At 38.0% G+C, this 16900-nt stretch overlaps 1 protein-coding gene across 1 annotated transcript in view; it reads left to right on the top strand.

The window, feature by feature from the left end:
• LOC107755348 (adenylate cyclase type 9-like) overlaps window positions 1–16900 on the top strand; it is a 48289-nt gene that overhangs the window by 21388 nt on the left and 10001 nt on the right. The window contains exons 2-5 of the mRNA XM_016572112.1: window positions 12771–12910; window positions 13032–13139; window positions 15540–15787; window positions 15876–15978. Of these exons, the coding sequence (XP_016427598.1) occupies window positions 12771–12910; window positions 13032–13139; window positions 15540–15787; window positions 15876–15978 (599 nt within the window). The remainder of the gene's footprint in view (window positions 1–12770; window positions 12911–13031; window positions 13140–15539; window positions 15788–15875; window positions 15979–16900) is intronic.

Consider the following 16900-nt stretch of genomic DNA (forward strand, 5'->3'; position numbering starts at 1 on the left):
AGTAAAATAATTTTGGCCATTTTTTAGACCCCCTTCTTGAATCAGGCATGCATTTTTTGCCTTACAAATAAATGCAGCCTTGCTGAGCAGAAGAGATTTCTTTTAAAACATTAGAAAATAATATAGATCCTAGTCTGAACACTGTGTAAATGTTGCAATAAATGTTTTAACAGAGCTGTTGTAATTATTATTTTCATTATTATTTTATTTTTTTAAATTTTATTTTACAGAACAACAGTAAAATTACAATAATAACATTTATTAATGTTGATGGAGTTCTTGCTTTTTCTCAACTTTTATTTTGGCAGAAACCCGCAGGAAGACCTCAGTGCTTCTTTTTGTTGACAATTGATTCTCATTACGAATTTGGGAAGACGTTTGTTGCACGTTATCACATTGTCACATGCTTTGTAAAAATTCATAAAAATGTGACTGAGCAACTGATGAGTAACACAGTTTCAGCGCAGATTTCCCTCGTGCTTTGGACTTTGAACCCTTCCGCCGCGAGCTCGTGCAGCGCTGTTTGAACACATGCAATTCCTGCGTGTATTAACATTAACAAAATATTAACATATGAAAACATAACATTCTGCAGTTTATTTAATTGTTTAAGGGCATTTCGCGTTTTCAGTCATCATACAGTAACAAGAAACAACCACCCTTTACACTTCTCATCGGAGACATGAGATGCAGTACTAAACAGTCTCTCGCTGTCGGTGCTTGTAATGATTTTTGCGTCTTTCTCGGACGGCTTTAAATGTTTCCACACTGCCGTCATGTTTGCTGCATTAGCGCGCTCCTCTATTTGATCACGTCACGTCATTGTTCGGTACAATTTATTCGATCTTTTCGCTTATTCGGCCGAACACCGAAAGAGCTTTTTTTGCTATTTTCGGGCCGAATAATTTCAGTTTGCAAACATTCAGTGCATCACTACTGTAAATTATATGTTCTTTTTCACTTCCAAAAACTGTGTATTACCGTAAAATTACATGTAACGTCCAATACAGTTTTTCATTGTATATAGTAGGGGAACTTACCGTTAACCAATTAATTAATTAATTTATTTACCAATTAATCTAACCAATTTATTTAGATTTGTTAATTTTTTTGTTAATAATGCATTTACTGATGATTTTAAATTTAAATGAATTTTTTTTTTTTTGGTATGGTGTTGGTTAGTCTAGTAATTATAATTAGCTTTATATGAAAACAGTAGAAGTTTATGATGTGATTCAGTGATTTTTGAATATAAATTATATGTTTGTTTTGCACTGTCCAGATTTTTGGAACATTTTTTGGTATACTGCAAAATGAATCTACATTTAGAATGTGTTAAACAGAGGTGAGAGTACTGAGTTTTGAATGCAATATAAGTCACTTTGGATAAAAGCGTCTGGCAAATATGTAAATGTAAATGTCCCTAAATATTTAATCAATGAACATGAGGTGAGAGATATGCACAAGTTTGTGAAACATAGGTGTTGCACTTCTGCAGTTTCAACTCTCGCTTTCAGAGTGGCTTCTTGGGGTGTTTATCAGATATAATGTGTGTGTGAGAGAGAAATGAGACCGCGAGGCAGAATGCCCAATCATGCTATTGGATGATAATGTGCTCTTGGGACAGGATACGGTTTAATGTATCAATGATTCAGCAAACTGTTGTGCCGTTGTGTGCTTGTCCAAGGGAGAGAAATTACGAGAAAAGCATGCGTCTCATTCATTTTGGTCACTGTTCTTCTGAGGGACATTGCTGTAGGTCCGTGTGTGTCAGTATGACGCAGCTCGCTCACCCTGTGCGTCATGCTGTGTGCTTGACACCAGGGAGAATGAGTGAGCGTGATTGAGTGAGATGGAAAAGAGAGAGGGACCCCCTTTGCACTCCCTGTCCTCATTTCAGTGTTGTAACCAAAACAACAGTTTTAATGGAGGGAGAAAGAGCAAGAGATACCTGCAAACATTCAACCACAACAGCTTCTGTACCTATAAACAAACAACAACAACAAAATCATGTTTCTGGCATTGTATTGAGAGTAGACGGTGTCAAACAACTTAAAAATTCAAAAAAAGTAGGCTAAACTTTAAATTCATTACCTTTAAAGCAGAACTTCTTTGGATGTCTTTGTCCTGCCACTTACTTTTAAAGGGGTCATGAACTGAGAAATCAAAATTCACTTGATCTTTTGATATATGAGGTCATTGTGCTATAAAAACATTCTGTAAGTTTCAGAACTCAAAACTTTCTCGTTAGTCTAAAAACAGCTTATATAGACGGTTACAATGGCAACAACATAAACAAACGTTACTGCGCATGTGCGCTTTTGTGGCCCGAACTTAATAAACCAAAGAATCAATAACAACAGCAAAGTCCCTCAAGAGTAGATTATTTCTGATAAGCAAAATATGTTAGCTGCGTAAATTAGACAGGCTTATTGAAAATGCAAATTCATTCTCTGCCAGCAGGAGGCGCTTTTGGTGCAGCAGAGATAGAGGTTTCTCTGGTAACGGCTGTACTCAAAGCAGTGCTCCGCTCACAAACGCTGCTTTACCAGGCATTACATGCAAGATGGAATGAAAATGACATCGAAAATTTTCTAAAGACAGTCGGTTTCCTTCAGAAATACAGTGATAAAAATGCTCGTGCCGCATTTCGATTTTGAAATGTGCAGAGCTCATGTTTATTCAACGAAGTCAAAGCCTTTTGGAAAATCTAATTGAGACAGTCAGTTTTGATATTGTGGCGGGTCGCCTGTTTAGCCCCACCCACCGATTCATGCACGTTGTGTAAATAACGAGAGAGGCGAACACAGGTCTACGCAGAAACCAAACGATAAACTTGATTTGATGAACTCGGTCCTTTGTTCATTTAATTTTATCGTGGATTCATTTACAAACAAGGCACAATTCAATGCAGGATTTTCAGAAAGATTGAAACTAAAAGACGATGCTTTTGCCGACTATATTGGATCTGACACTCATGTCGCAACACACAGTGTAAGTAACTGTTTTTATTACGTGATCATTATTGCTTTGTCTGTTGTTACAGTTCGTTTGAGAAGTACAGAATATTTATGCATTTTTAACCTAAATCACAGCAGCGTCCATCTGTGAAGGATGTAGGCTGTCAAACACACACAACTATTTGTCAATCATAGCAGTGGGTGTTTACTTCAGAGTCTAATCACATAAGGCATTACATCCGTCATTACATACATGACCGTCCTACATTTAGTAAATTGTTAATTTGCACAGCACATTTATTATTGTGGCTTGTACTTACTTTAATATTTCATAGCTTATCTTGTTTTTTTTATTTTTTATGTCATTGCTTTGGCAATACAAAACAAATTTGTCATTCCAATAAAGTTTTAAGTGAGTAGGGAGGGTGGGATTTGAGCAGTATCCTTGGGCTCATCACTGTGTCCTAATATGGTGTCATCAGAAACCTCACTGGACACGCACTCTCTATTTTTCTCCGTCCTCTTCTACTCGTCTTGTCATTCCCCGCCCATCTCTGAGAAAGCGAGAGAAATGGAAACAGAATTATCAGCAGAACAGCAAGGACACAGTTCACAGAAGACACACATGCGGAAAGAGAGCCGGAGACAGGAAGTCAGAAAGAAGAAAGAATGGGGGATAATGGACGAGTGGAAAAGTCTGAGGCACATTCATAAAGAGAAAACCAAAGATGAGCAAACAGGAAACAGTGTGAAAACATCTGGCCCAGAGCCGACGAGCATCTTTCCATTCAGCTCAGAACGTGACGTTATCAGGTTTTGCAAGATGAACCCCAACCGATTGCACCCCAAAAAAATTACCAACAGAAAGTAATTTAATGCTTAACACGCTGACCTAGTCTGTTCGATTTTACCACTTTATCAACTCTGCATCTTTTGTTCCTCTCTGCTCCCCTTCCCTCTGTTTTTGTCTGCACTACGGAGGTTGGCAGAACGAGTGGAAACATTGTGGTTAGCCAGGAGAGGAAGAGAGAGAGAGTGGGAGTAAGTTACTACCGTCTTTCAGAGGAAGAGGCCCATTGATAGTAAGAGACAGGTCGTCATTGCATTGCGCTAATTAGCTTGTTAAATTTCCACTGAGTCTTTTCGTCAGCCAAAAGATATGTTTTGGGGTAAAGCCAGGCACTCTAGATGCGTAAAGTTGTCTCTTTTGGAGTTCAGTAGGGGCATGTGACCCAGCAGGGCAAAGACCACAGTTGCTTGGGTCAAAGGTCATGTGACAGGAAGTGAATGCAGGGCAAGCTCGCTGCAGTCGTTTAACAGTACAGACCTCACTATTAAAGGGTTAGTTCACCAAAAAATTTAAATTAGCCCATAAATGACTCACCCTCAAGTCATCCTAGGCGTGTATGACTTTCTTCTTTCAGACGAATCCAGTCGGAGTTATATTAAAAATTGTCTTTTATCTTTCAAGCTGTTTCATGGCACTCAGCGGGTGTTGCATGCATCAGCCCAAAAGCACTTAATTAAAATGCATCCATCCATTAAAAAAAAGTGTCTCACACGGCTCCGGGGGGTGAACAAAGGCCTTCTGTAGCGAATCGATGCGTTTTTGTAAGAAAAATATCCATATTCAAAATGTAATAATCACTTTAATCTAGCTTGCGCTTACTGTTGTACACTGGAAGCAGTTCCGGCCAGATGGCATATGAGGTCAATGCTGCGCATGCGCCAGTGAGTCTCGTGAAAACCAACATTTGTGAACAGGAGCAAAGGAAGCAAAGTTTCCTTACTTTAGCAAAGGAAAACCAGTCTCCTAGACTGATGCATGCAACACCCGCTGAGTGCCATGAAACAGCTTGAAAGATCAAAGACAATTTTTAATATAACTCCGACTGGATTCGTCTGAAAGAAGAAAGTCATATACACCTAGGATGACTTGAGGGTGAGTAATTTATGGGCTAATTTTCATTTTTTGGTGAACTAACCCTTTAAGATGCTCAGAAGAACTGCAGTAAAATTGTACGATAATCTCCAACATTTCGAAGGGTGCTTCCTAGGGCAAACTGTTGCTCATATTTAAGCGTTAGGGATTGGAACAAACCCCTAACCCTTAAGTATTAAACTTTCGGGCAGTCGGACTTGCCAGAAAATCCTGTATGCGCTGAAGTAAGAACTGGAGCTGTATCTAGGGACTAGAATATCACAGAGACTGGACTAATTGGATGAAATGGAGAATTATATTACTTTGACCTAGTAAGTCTCATTTTCCGGAGGGTCCCTGTTCTTCCTCCTTTCACTTCTGCAATGAATGGAGTAATACGAAGGGATTGACTCTGGAGACTTTGGATGCTCATGAGGAATGACGCAGTCAGTCCATGTGAAGAAGGCAGTCTCTCAATCTCTTTTACCTGACCTGACATGGGCATCCTGCCCTGACAAGACGAGACTTATCTTTGGTCTTCCGTGGAAAAGCACACTAAAAACTAAAAGAGCGTGGCAGTGAAACAGTGATTGATAGCAGTTTAGAGGGAAGATAAGTGCACTTGCAGTAAAAATTAAACTGATGTATTAAGATATTGTCAGTTAAAAGGTGTTATATTCTACACTTTCGTAGCACTTTTCCCTTGAAGTTCCCCTTAGATTGTTAGTCACGGTTAGTCAATTATGAAGACATAATTTAGATTTGCACGTCTACTTTTTGAACTCTTATTAGGTAAGTCAGTGGTTTGCAACTCTGGATTCCTCTTAGTAAAAGCATTTGACTCAAACCATCAGGTTATTAGTGGAGGTTTCAAAACTGAAAATTGACTCATCACATTAAGGAGACATCCAAAATGTGTACTGCTGGGAGGTCTCTAGGAACAGGAGGTTGGGGGGCACAGGAGTAAGCTCTTGGAGACTCAACAAGGGATTTGCTCCCAAACGTGGTAAACCAAGGGTAGCAAGTCTTGTTCCTGGAGGGCTACCATCCGGCAGACTTCAGTTCCAACTGTGCTACCGAGTAATCCTGAACACCTTGATTAGCTGGTTCAGGTGTATTTGGTTCAGGTTGGTGCTCAACTCTGCTGGATAGTATCCCTCCAGGAGCAGGGTTGGCGACCCCTGTGGTGAGCCCTGCTCCTGGAGGCTCACCGTCCTACAGATTTCAGCCCCATCCTGCTCCAGCACATTTGCCTATAATCCTCAAGACCTTCATTATTTAGTTTAGGTGTGTTCAATTGGGGTTTGTGCTAAACTCCGCAACAGTAACCTGTTTTCATTAACAGATTTGTGGAAAACTTTTGCAGTGTTTTATAAATGTTGATAAACGATTGCGAAATGACGGCATTTTCATTAACCAATGTAATGTGACTAAAACGTAAATTTTTCCTCTCGCGATAAGTCATGGCGACAGATGTTGGTAGGTTTATGTATATTTCAGCCACCGCACTAGCCATTATTTTTAATCAAAGGAAACATTGGCGTGTATCTTTGGGTGGTTGACATATAAGCCTGAAATTTTTTTTTTTTTAAACTTCAAATATTAGGCATAAAAATATTGAGCTGTGTTGTACTGACTCTTGAATTTCCCAAAAAATATGTGGTCTTTTAGATTTTGTATTGGAAATTGGATTTATTTACCAATTTGTTGCTGTTTAGATCAAAATTTGAAGTAGAGGTCTTTATACACCAGTAAAGTTATGGTATGCTGTAATAATATCTTGTCAGAGGAACAACATAAAGACATAAATTTTTAACAAATACCCATTTTTATTAGTATATGACATCATGGACAGGTAGAACTGCATGTCATGTCATCCACCCCTTTAGAGAAGCAGCATGGAGGGCCGCTTCTGGGACGCTTCTGATGCCACTGCATGGCTGGCCGCGATCAGCCAGGTGACCTTATGCGAACAAAAATCTGTTTCTATTGCAGTTTAGCGAAGTATTCCTTTTCCAAATTGCCTGAAAAACCATCTCATGCAAGCTTAAAAACTTTTTTGTGATATATGGGAGTTTTTGCGAAATTTACATGTTGGGCGTATTTTCAATTTTCAATTTAAATTTGTGCAATTTGAAGGGTAATGGAAATGCAGCTACAGTGACCTTCCGACACCCTTGACACTAGGGCTGCACAATCTATCGTTTCAGCATAGATATCGCGATGTGCGCATCCACAATAGTCACATCGCAGGATGTGCAATGTTTAATATACTGATCTTTATATTTATACTGATCGTTTTCTTTGCTCACACACAGACACCGTGTCTACATGTCCCACCGCCCCACGCCGCAACAGCAATAGTCTGTCTACACTGGACGAGACAAAGCGACCTTTGCAAATCATTTGAACTTTGTGTAACAAATTTTTTTTTTCATATCGCAATATATATAGCAGAAAAAAACATATCGCAATGTGAGTTTTTTGATCGTTTTTTTGCGTCACCCTGGTGCCATTTTGGAGAGTATCACATACATAACATATGCAACATATGTACGCGGATACGTTGTTTACGTTCAGATCAAAGCGTAAACAACGTATCCGCGTACGGTGCTGCTGACACAGAACAGCATACGTTGTTTGCGTATGTGATACTCTCCTCAATAGCGCCAGGGTGATGCAAAGGAGACGAGTTGTTGAATAAAGTCGTTATTTTTGTTTCCTTTACGCACAAAAATTATTCTCGTAGATTTGTAAAATTACGGTTGAACGCCTGATGTCACATGGATTATTTTAACGATCTCCTTGCTAGGGTTGGGTATCGTTTTTTTTTTCTTTCTCAATACCGGTGCCAAATCGATACTTTTAAAACGGTTCCGGTGCCCGAACCGATACTTATTAAAAAATTTATAAATAAAAATTCCCCAAAAAATGATGGATTGGCCATTAGCACTATAAACAAATGTCTGTTTCATTCATACTGGACGCCAGAGGGCGCCCTCACACAAAAAATCCACATATCCAGTCACAGAAGTAGCAGAACTCATGACCCTCCAGGAAATGCCTTATATGGACAAACGCATCGCTGTAACTAAGTAAACAGAACATATAAACATTTTGAATGATAAAACAAAGACAATAAACACTCGACTGCGACAATATAGTTTATCGGTGTTATTCAAGCCAACTCTGGTATTTTCATAATAATTAAGTATATTTATAATCCATTGCTAATCGATGTATGTTTCTGGACCTTGATCGTGTTAGGATCCTTGCTGTCTATGGTAGGGTCAGAAAGCTCTCGGGATTGCATCGAAAATATCTTAATTTGTGTTCCGAAGATGAACGAAGGTTTTACAGGTTTGGAACGACATGAGGGTGAGTAATTAATGACAGAATTTTCATTTTTGAGTGATGTTGACTACTTCTTCACCAGTTGTTGTTTGTTGTGTGCTGCATTTCACAGCTGCTAAGGAACAAATGCTTGCATTTATCTTTTAAATTTATGCTTGGTATTACACTCACACTTGCTTTGTATGTGGTCTTATTATGATACTTAACGTCACTTGTGATGCTACTTCACAAGGTTTCCAACTGAACTCACAGTAAACCCAAAATGGTTTCTATTGTCAATGCCAAATCAATAGATACAGCAAGAGAGGAAATGGCATCAGAGCAAAGCACCTGCCTTTAGTTCCGCTTACTTTTCCCTTTGAATTCCACTGATGTTAGTCAGTGTTTCATGTACAAAACAATTAGGCTGCTAGGTTCTCACCCTCCCACTGACCTTCAAAATTAAATGTACTACATTGTGCTACTGTATCGTGATTTCTGTATGAAATGACTTCTATTATGATAAAAGTTAATTGTGTTTTTACAAGACCTTTGTTGGATAAACTATAGACGCACCTTCTCGAATGTTTGCACGAATCAGTTTCTTTGTGGTTACGTATGCTAATGCGCTTGAATGGAAATTCTAGTCCGGGGATCCTGATGGTTAAATCCCAGGCTGGGATTCCCAGCTATGTTGAATTACTTTATAGCAGTTCCCTGGAAGACGGCAGTGCCTCCGGGGTGTGTACTGCAAGAATATCCCCTGATCCCAGCTTGCTTTCAGTTCCCATGTTTAAGAGGTCAAAGGACTATTTATGACTTCCTTGAGTCCGGATCTCTTGGGAGGAGAGGGTCCACATGGCCATCCAGCTCAGACAGGTTCTGACCCAGAAGCTCATTAGCTCTGTGGCTCAGGTCTTTATTAATCTGTGTCTCTAGGCGCAAAGAGGCAAAAAAGGGACTTGACGTTCGTGAATGGCTCATTGATGTGGCCTCCGCGGTCCCATTGTGTTTGGACGACTGTCAAATTTATGTGTACGGATCTGTATGTACTTTGGCTCCGAGCTTGTTCTGAAGTGGCCCTGTGTTTGTGGCTTATTTTGGCTGAGCATGAAACAGTGGCTAAATATTAGTTTGCATACTCGCGCTCTGCACTGAAAGTATGCGCTGGTGATGGGAAAGTACGTACATCATTTCGAGAGGGAAAAATCGCCACATCCTAAAGTCGCATCTTAATACCACAGACTCCTTTGTTCGTGTACTGTTTGAATTTGCACATCAAACATTAGCATCTAGTTAAAAATAATTACATTAGGATGTATTTTTTCTTTCTTCTAAGTTGACACTTTTTTTTGTTTGTTTGTTTTTTACTAATAATATTTGCAGTCATTATCATTACAGAAATAATATTAGTGTTAATATTAAATAACATTCTCGCTCTCGCTCTTTGCGCGTGTGAGAGAAAGCGACGGCGAGTCGTGCGCCTTCACACTAGAGCTTACGTTACGCCAAATACACAAACACAGGTGCGCTATGCATCCATTCAAATTAACTGAAAAATATCACAGATCGCTTGACGGAGAGTGAAACTCTGAAGCGCTCAGTCAGAGTGTTCTGTGAGTGAAAATATATCTGTGCTAATCATATACTCAGCATCCAACTCACACACTGGCGAGTAAAATCGGAGAATTTATTAGCCATTGGCTAATATTAGACATCATTTAGTCGCCCAGAGTGAAGATTTAGTCGCATATGCGAGTGATTTACTCGCAATGTAGAGGGTTGAATAATAATAATAATAACACTGTTATCAACATTGACATTTGCTTATTTGTAAATGTTGTTAATATTTAAAATATAGTCACCTAATTTACTTTTTTGGCTTGCAGCATGTGACTAGCATTTAAAGTGCACAATAACGGTTATCACAATAATGTGAACATATCAAATAACTGCATGAGTATCGCACAGTTGTGCTACAGTGTGTGTGTGAGAGAAACAGCAGAGCTGATCTTTATGAGGGTTTGTTACTCCGGTGAGTTACGACCGAGAGTACGGCTGTGTTTATTCTCAGACACATCTCACAGAAGCCGTCAAGGAACTCGCCGGAGCCTTTGAGAAAGTGTTCCCGCAGGCTATACAATGTAGTTTATGTACAAATATGCACAAGCATTTCCCCGCAGCAGTGTTAGCGCTCACACTTAGCCTGAGTGTGTTTGAGGAGATTATTATATATGAGCGTAACACGGTTAGTTTGTGAGTCGTATGTTTGAACAGACTGATACTGGCCTGCTGTAATTGCTTTCTGTTTGTTTTAGCCTCTATTGGTACAACAGAGCCTCTCCATCCGGATACTCAAAAGTGTGTGTGTGTGTGTGTGTTGGTACAACAGAAGCGCTCATCCTCGTGCTTAGTGTTGTTTAATGTAAACATCAGTGCTGAAACAAACCTGCTCAGGTGCTTTCAAGCTCTTGTGTGTCTGTGTAGTATCAGTGCTGGATCAGACCTTGTTTGCCCTCACAGGGAAAGTAGATTTGTGGAAACAAGATTATCCAATTACAGTTCACTTTACAGTTATAAATCATTAATCGTGTAGCTTAAAGCTGCATGCTTTATGCCGAACAATTGCATTGCACTAGTTACATATTTTAATGAGATCATGTTAGAGAATGTTTGAACCTGAATGTTCAAACTATGCAAGTCAATGGGAGATTTCTTATTCATCCTGATGGTTGTTGCTTCAGATTTTAATTTTATTTTTAAAGAAATACTATTTTTATTTAGCAAGAATACATTTCTATAGAAGCCCGTTTTACTGAAAAAAAAAAAAAAAAAGGTAATTGCAACTTTTTATCTCACACTTCTGACTTTTTTTTTCTTTTCTCACAATTGACCCGCCCTCCTCAGTTACTGTTGCTATCCCCGACAAACAATGGTGCTCTCACACTACACACATCATGTTTTCACGCAGTGAAAAATACATCGCAGAGCAAAGAGGAAACTGACAACACACCGACAGACAATACAGAGCAGGTTACTTCTGCTATGAAACAAGGTCTCAGGACTCTCGGCTTTTAGATTTTGTCATTTTTAAAGAAATTCAAACAATAAATACCGTTTTGTGGCTCTTTAATGTGTCGTGACAGATCACTATTGCCTCATTTCAAACACGTGAACCGATCGTCTTTCATATTCACTTAAAGCACGAAATGAACATAATCATCAGAAGGTATTTTATGTCAACCGCGGAACACACCATTTTTCAAGTTTAAGTCCACATCTCGCAATTCTGACTTTTTTCTCAGAATTGTAAGATACAAACTCGCAATTGCAAGAAAAAAAGTCGGAATTGTGAGTTTATATCTTACAGTTCTGAGAAAAAAAGTCAGAATTGTGAGTTTATATCTTACAGTTCTGAGAAAAAAAGTCAGAATTGTGAGTTTATATCTTACAGTTCTGAGAAAAAAGGTCAGAATTGCGATGTCACAATTACCTTTTTAATTTTTTATTCAGTGGTGGAAACAGGCATACATTACACTTATCAAAAGTGTCTTAAAAACACCTATACTATTTTAAAAGATTTCTAATTCAAATGTAAAAAAAAAAAAAAAAAAATTCTATTCATCAAAGAATCCTGATTTTAAAAAAACGTTTGTCGTTTCCACAAAAATATTAAGCAGTACAATTGTTGAATCAATGTTGATAATAAGAAATTCATAACTTCGCATATTAGAATGATTTCTGAAGGATCATGTGACACTGAAGACTGGAATAATGATGCTGAAAATTCAGCTTTGCATCACAGGAGTATATTACAGTTTAAAATACATTAAAATAGAAAACGGTTGTTTTAAATGGTAATAATATTTCACAATATTACTGTTTTATTGTATTATTTATCAAAGAAATGTAGCCTTGGTTTTCAAAAACATTCAAAATCTTCCCGACCCCAAACCTTTGAACAATAACGTAAAAATAAATAAATAAAAAACATGCTCAGGATTTTTGGAATTGGCACCCGCAGAAAAATTATCTATTTTTCCCATGAACTCAAGCAAAATGAAATGGATTAATTAATTAGGGGCCTAATTAATTAATTGTATGCCTGTTAAAGTTTTTACCTTCAGTTGAACAACAAAAAGAAAGAAGGAAAAAATTTGACCTTTGAACAATAATGCCCAATTATATAATTATATGTTTTTTCCCCCCATAAACTCCAACAAAATAAAATGAAAAAAAAAAAAAACATTTTATGCCTGTTAAAGTTTTTACTTTCAGTTGAACAACAACACAAAAAAATACCAAATTTGATGTTTCTTTTTCATTTTCCTTTTCCTTTCTAAACGACTGATCAGAAATGACAAAAATACTTTTTTTTTTGCCACAGCTATAATTTTTAACAGTAAAAAACAAATGTTCAACCTATGTTATATGTAATATGTAAACAAATAGCTATATATTTGTAGAAAAGCTTTCTAAGGACTGCTGGGAAATAGCAGCATGAAAAAGACCTGAATGATTTCAATACCTTTTGTATGTGTGTCTTTTGTTTGTAGGTTTAAAGACGTATCTGATCTCGGGACGGAAGATGGGCTCTCAGTGTGGCTGTTCCCAGCTCAGTTTGAGTCTGTCCTCAAACACACACGCTCCAGATCTCACACACTGCGCCGTCGCTGAACCGCTCTCACACGGCAAGGTACGGCCCTCCACACACACACAAATGCTGTGTTTGTTACACACGTTTTAAATGAAAAATTAAAATTCTGTCAGTTATTTACTCACCCTTTTCAGTGCATTTTTCATCTTTCTCTCCGCAGCCTGTGTGCACATCCTGTAGCATCTCCGTAGATGTCACTGACAATCCGATAGCAGATGAAGCAACTCGAAATGGCTGCCAGGATGAACACAGAGCCAACAGCTGCAAGGTACAAAACTAACAATGATGAACACCGACTAAAGAAGCCTCAGTAATTGCACAATAGAAGCACACACCTTAACACAAGAACCCAGTGTACTCAATTTCAGCAGATACTGAAATGCTGTCATTAGTGGCTGTTTGTTTAAATATATTATGAAATGTTGGTGTAATTAGTGGGAGTACAACACTTCAGCTAAAGTTTTTCATATACCTTTAGTCCTAAGTAAACAGTAGGAGATGGCAGACTTGATGTGACTTTGCCAAAACGCTGCTCTTTGCCATACTAAATACTGTTCAATTAAAGTTCATTTAATTAGTTAACTTACTGGACAAATGGTTATTTTTGGTGAATTAAAAACAGCCTACAGCACAACCAGTGTAGTCCAGTCCATGAAAAAGTGAATCTTTTGAATCTTTTCGAACATTTATTTTTGCCGAATTAAAAACATACAGTGCAGCCAGTTTAGTCTGATTCCTGAACAAATTAATCTTTTGAATCGGTTCTTGTTAGTGAATCAAAAACATACAGTCTGGACAGTGTAGTCAGATTCCCAAACAAATGACTCTTTTGAGCCAGTTCTTTTTAGTAATCCGCATTAGAACTGATTCCTCGACGAATAAGTCTTTTGAGCAGGCTCTTTTTAGTGAATCGAATGTACAGTGCTGTCAGTTATTTTTGATAAATAAAAGAACCTACAGCATGACCAGGGTAGTCCAATTCCTAAACGAATTATTCTTTTGAATAGGGGTGTAACGATCCATCGATATGGATCGATACATCGATCAAATGTCTGACGATATGATGTATCGATGCCACGTGTAAAATATCAGTATCTGGAGACACCTTTATTTTGGCACTGTCCACATTTTCACGTAATGTCCGTCTATGCATTCTCGTTCAAACTCGCGTATCAGGACTCGATATAAGGACGGCCCGAAGGCACAAGGCGAGCATGAAAGACGCTCGAGACAGTTAACGGAGCTGTCTAGTGCTGTGTGAAATGTTTTCTGTGCACAGACACACATCTGAAGCGCACGCACACAGACAGCCCTGTCGACAGCGTACGAATAATAAATTGAGCTCTCTTCCGCATTTTTGTGCATGGATGAACAAATAAACACAGTCGGTTAGGCCTATGTCTATTTTTCTCCATTAATGTATTTTTGGAGTACTTTGTTTTAGTGGTTTCCTAATGAGGATTTACACTATTTCACACACTGAGACCTAAAAGACTTTCTTGACTGTTGTCATGTACTGATCTTATGTGTGACTTGATTTTTTAAAATATTTTTCCAATTATTTATTTTTCTTTATTATTTAAAAAAAAAGGTAGGCCTATTTTTAAATTTTTTTTGTGAATGTCCCAATTGAGATACAGGGTGAGAAAATTCCAGATAAATGTTCATGTTATATTTTTTGGTTGCATTTGTGTAATAAAAATGTAGATGATTGTTTAAAAATAGGTATATAATATAATATAATAATATAATATAAGATATACTCCTGTATCGTAATCGTATCGTGGAATTTTTTTTTGAGGTATCGGCAAATATCGTATCGCTGGGTATGAGAATCGATATCGTATCGTATTGTGATGAACCATCCGATTTAGGGATGTCAATTTTCGATAATTTCCATGATCGATCGTCGTTTAAATTAACGATCAAGAATTGTAGGAATGAGTCCTTCCCCCGCAGTGTCCTGCAGCCCTGCAACCTTCACCTAATTGTTTCAAATATGAAACAACTATCTGGGGAAATGACTATTACTACATTTCTATTGCATTCCATGTTGAAGAACTTTGTGTTGTTTCTATTTTAATGTACTTTTAAAGTTTAAATCACATTAAAAGCTTAATTTGTAATTATGAGTGAATGATGATGCATTTATAAACCGTCACATTTACAGCCGCTCGCACGTGTTTTGCGCATTTAATCGACCATCGATAGCTTTAATCGATTGCATCTCTTATCGGCAATTAATCGATCATCGATTAATCGTTGACATCCCTAATCCGATTTACACCCCTACTTTTGAACCGATTTAGTGAATCGAAATCACACAGTGTGGCCAGTGTAGTCAGATTCCCATACGAATGACTCTTTTGAACTAGTTCTTTTTGGTGATCGATTATAACTTATTTCTGCATGAATGGCTGTTTTGAACTGGTTCTTTTTGAGAAATCGAAATCCTAAACCTACGTTACAACAAGTGTTGTCCGATTCCTAAATGAAGTAGATCTTTTAGTGATCTGCATTAGAACCAGCTTTTTTTTAAAGAATGAAAACTCTACAGCACAACCAGTATTGTCCAATTTCTGAACAAATGAATCTTTTGAACTGATTCAGTGTAGTCTGAATCCCAAACAAAAGACTCTTTTGAGAGAATTCTGTTTCTTTTGCGCAGTTTCCTGCAGGTCGTAGCCCTAAAACCCTGAATGGTTTGTTGAGTCCTCTGTGTGAGGAGCGGGTGGGAGTCAGCCAGTCGTCTCTGTGCGACAAACTCCAGGAGAAGGACAGGAGCTGGGTGGGAAGTCTGGCCGCAGAAGGAGGCAGCGCCAGCGGCATGGACCACTCAGCCATCCTCCCGCTGCGCTCCAAATACTTTCGGGAGAAAAGCGACGTGCACTTTGTGGAAGTGATAAGGGAAGAAAGGTGAGTGAGAGAAGATTCGTTTAAATAGTAGTTTTGTAATTCAGTCATTCATTTTCACCTTGTTTTCTTCATATTGTCTTTGTTTTAGTCTGATGAAGGATTACTTCTTCAAGCCGCCCATTAACAAGCTGAGTCTGAACTTCCTGGAGAAATCTCTGGAGTCAGCTTACCGTACCAGCTACCATGAGCAGGTACACACTTGAAATAAAATAAAACATACATATAAAACCTTTTTTCTTTCGACTAATTGGCAAGGCAAATCTATTTGGTTAAACCAATGTACTTCAGTAACAAAAACTAAAACTGAAATAAAAATGAATAAAAACTATAGACATGTATTGTAAATGACAACACGTGTATATACAGTCGTGGTCAGAATTATTGGCACCCTTGGTAAATATGATCAAAGAAGGCTGTGAAAATAAATCTGCATTGTTAATCATTTTGATCTTTTATTTTAAAAATTAACATAAATCTAACCTTTCATTGGAGAATAAGAATTTAAAATGGGGGGAAATATCATTATGAAATAAATGTAAAAAAAATCAAACAGCACCTACACCACGTGTTGTTTGGGAGGGTTTCAAGAAAAAAAATCAAGAAAAGAAAATGCACTCATCCAAAAACAATCCCAAGCATATTCTGTTGTCAGACACGACTGGAACTTCAAATAGGACTGGCTTCCATGGTCAGATGTAACTAACAAATTAGCTTTTTAGCAGCAAACACTCAAGATGGGTTTGGTGCACACAGGGATAAAAAGTACCCCATGTGTACAATGAAATATACTGCTGTATTTTTGATGTTGTGGGCCTATATTTCTGCTGGAGGTCCTGGACATCTTGTTTAGATACATGGCATCTTTGATTCTATCAAATACCAACAGATAAAAAATCAAAAAGTGACTGACTCCTGAAATCTTATAATGGGCCATGTTTGAATCTTCCAGTCATACAATAATCCAAACACAAACCTTAAAAACAACACAAAAATGGGTCACTGGGCACAAAACCAAGCTTCTGCTATGGCCATTCCAGTCCTCTGACCTGAACCCTATAGAAAATGAGTGTGGTGAACTGAAGAGGAGAAGCACCATCATGGAGCTGGGAATCT

The sequence above is a fragment of the Sinocyclocheilus rhinocerous genome, unplaced genomic scaffold (assembly GCF_001515625.1).
Source record: "Sinocyclocheilus rhinocerous isolate Xijiao unplaced genomic scaffold, SAMN03320098_v1.1 scaffold2307, whole genome shotgun sequence".
Classification (NCBI taxonomy): Eukaryota; Metazoa; Chordata; class Actinopteri; order Cypriniformes; family Cyprinidae; genus Sinocyclocheilus; species Sinocyclocheilus rhinocerous.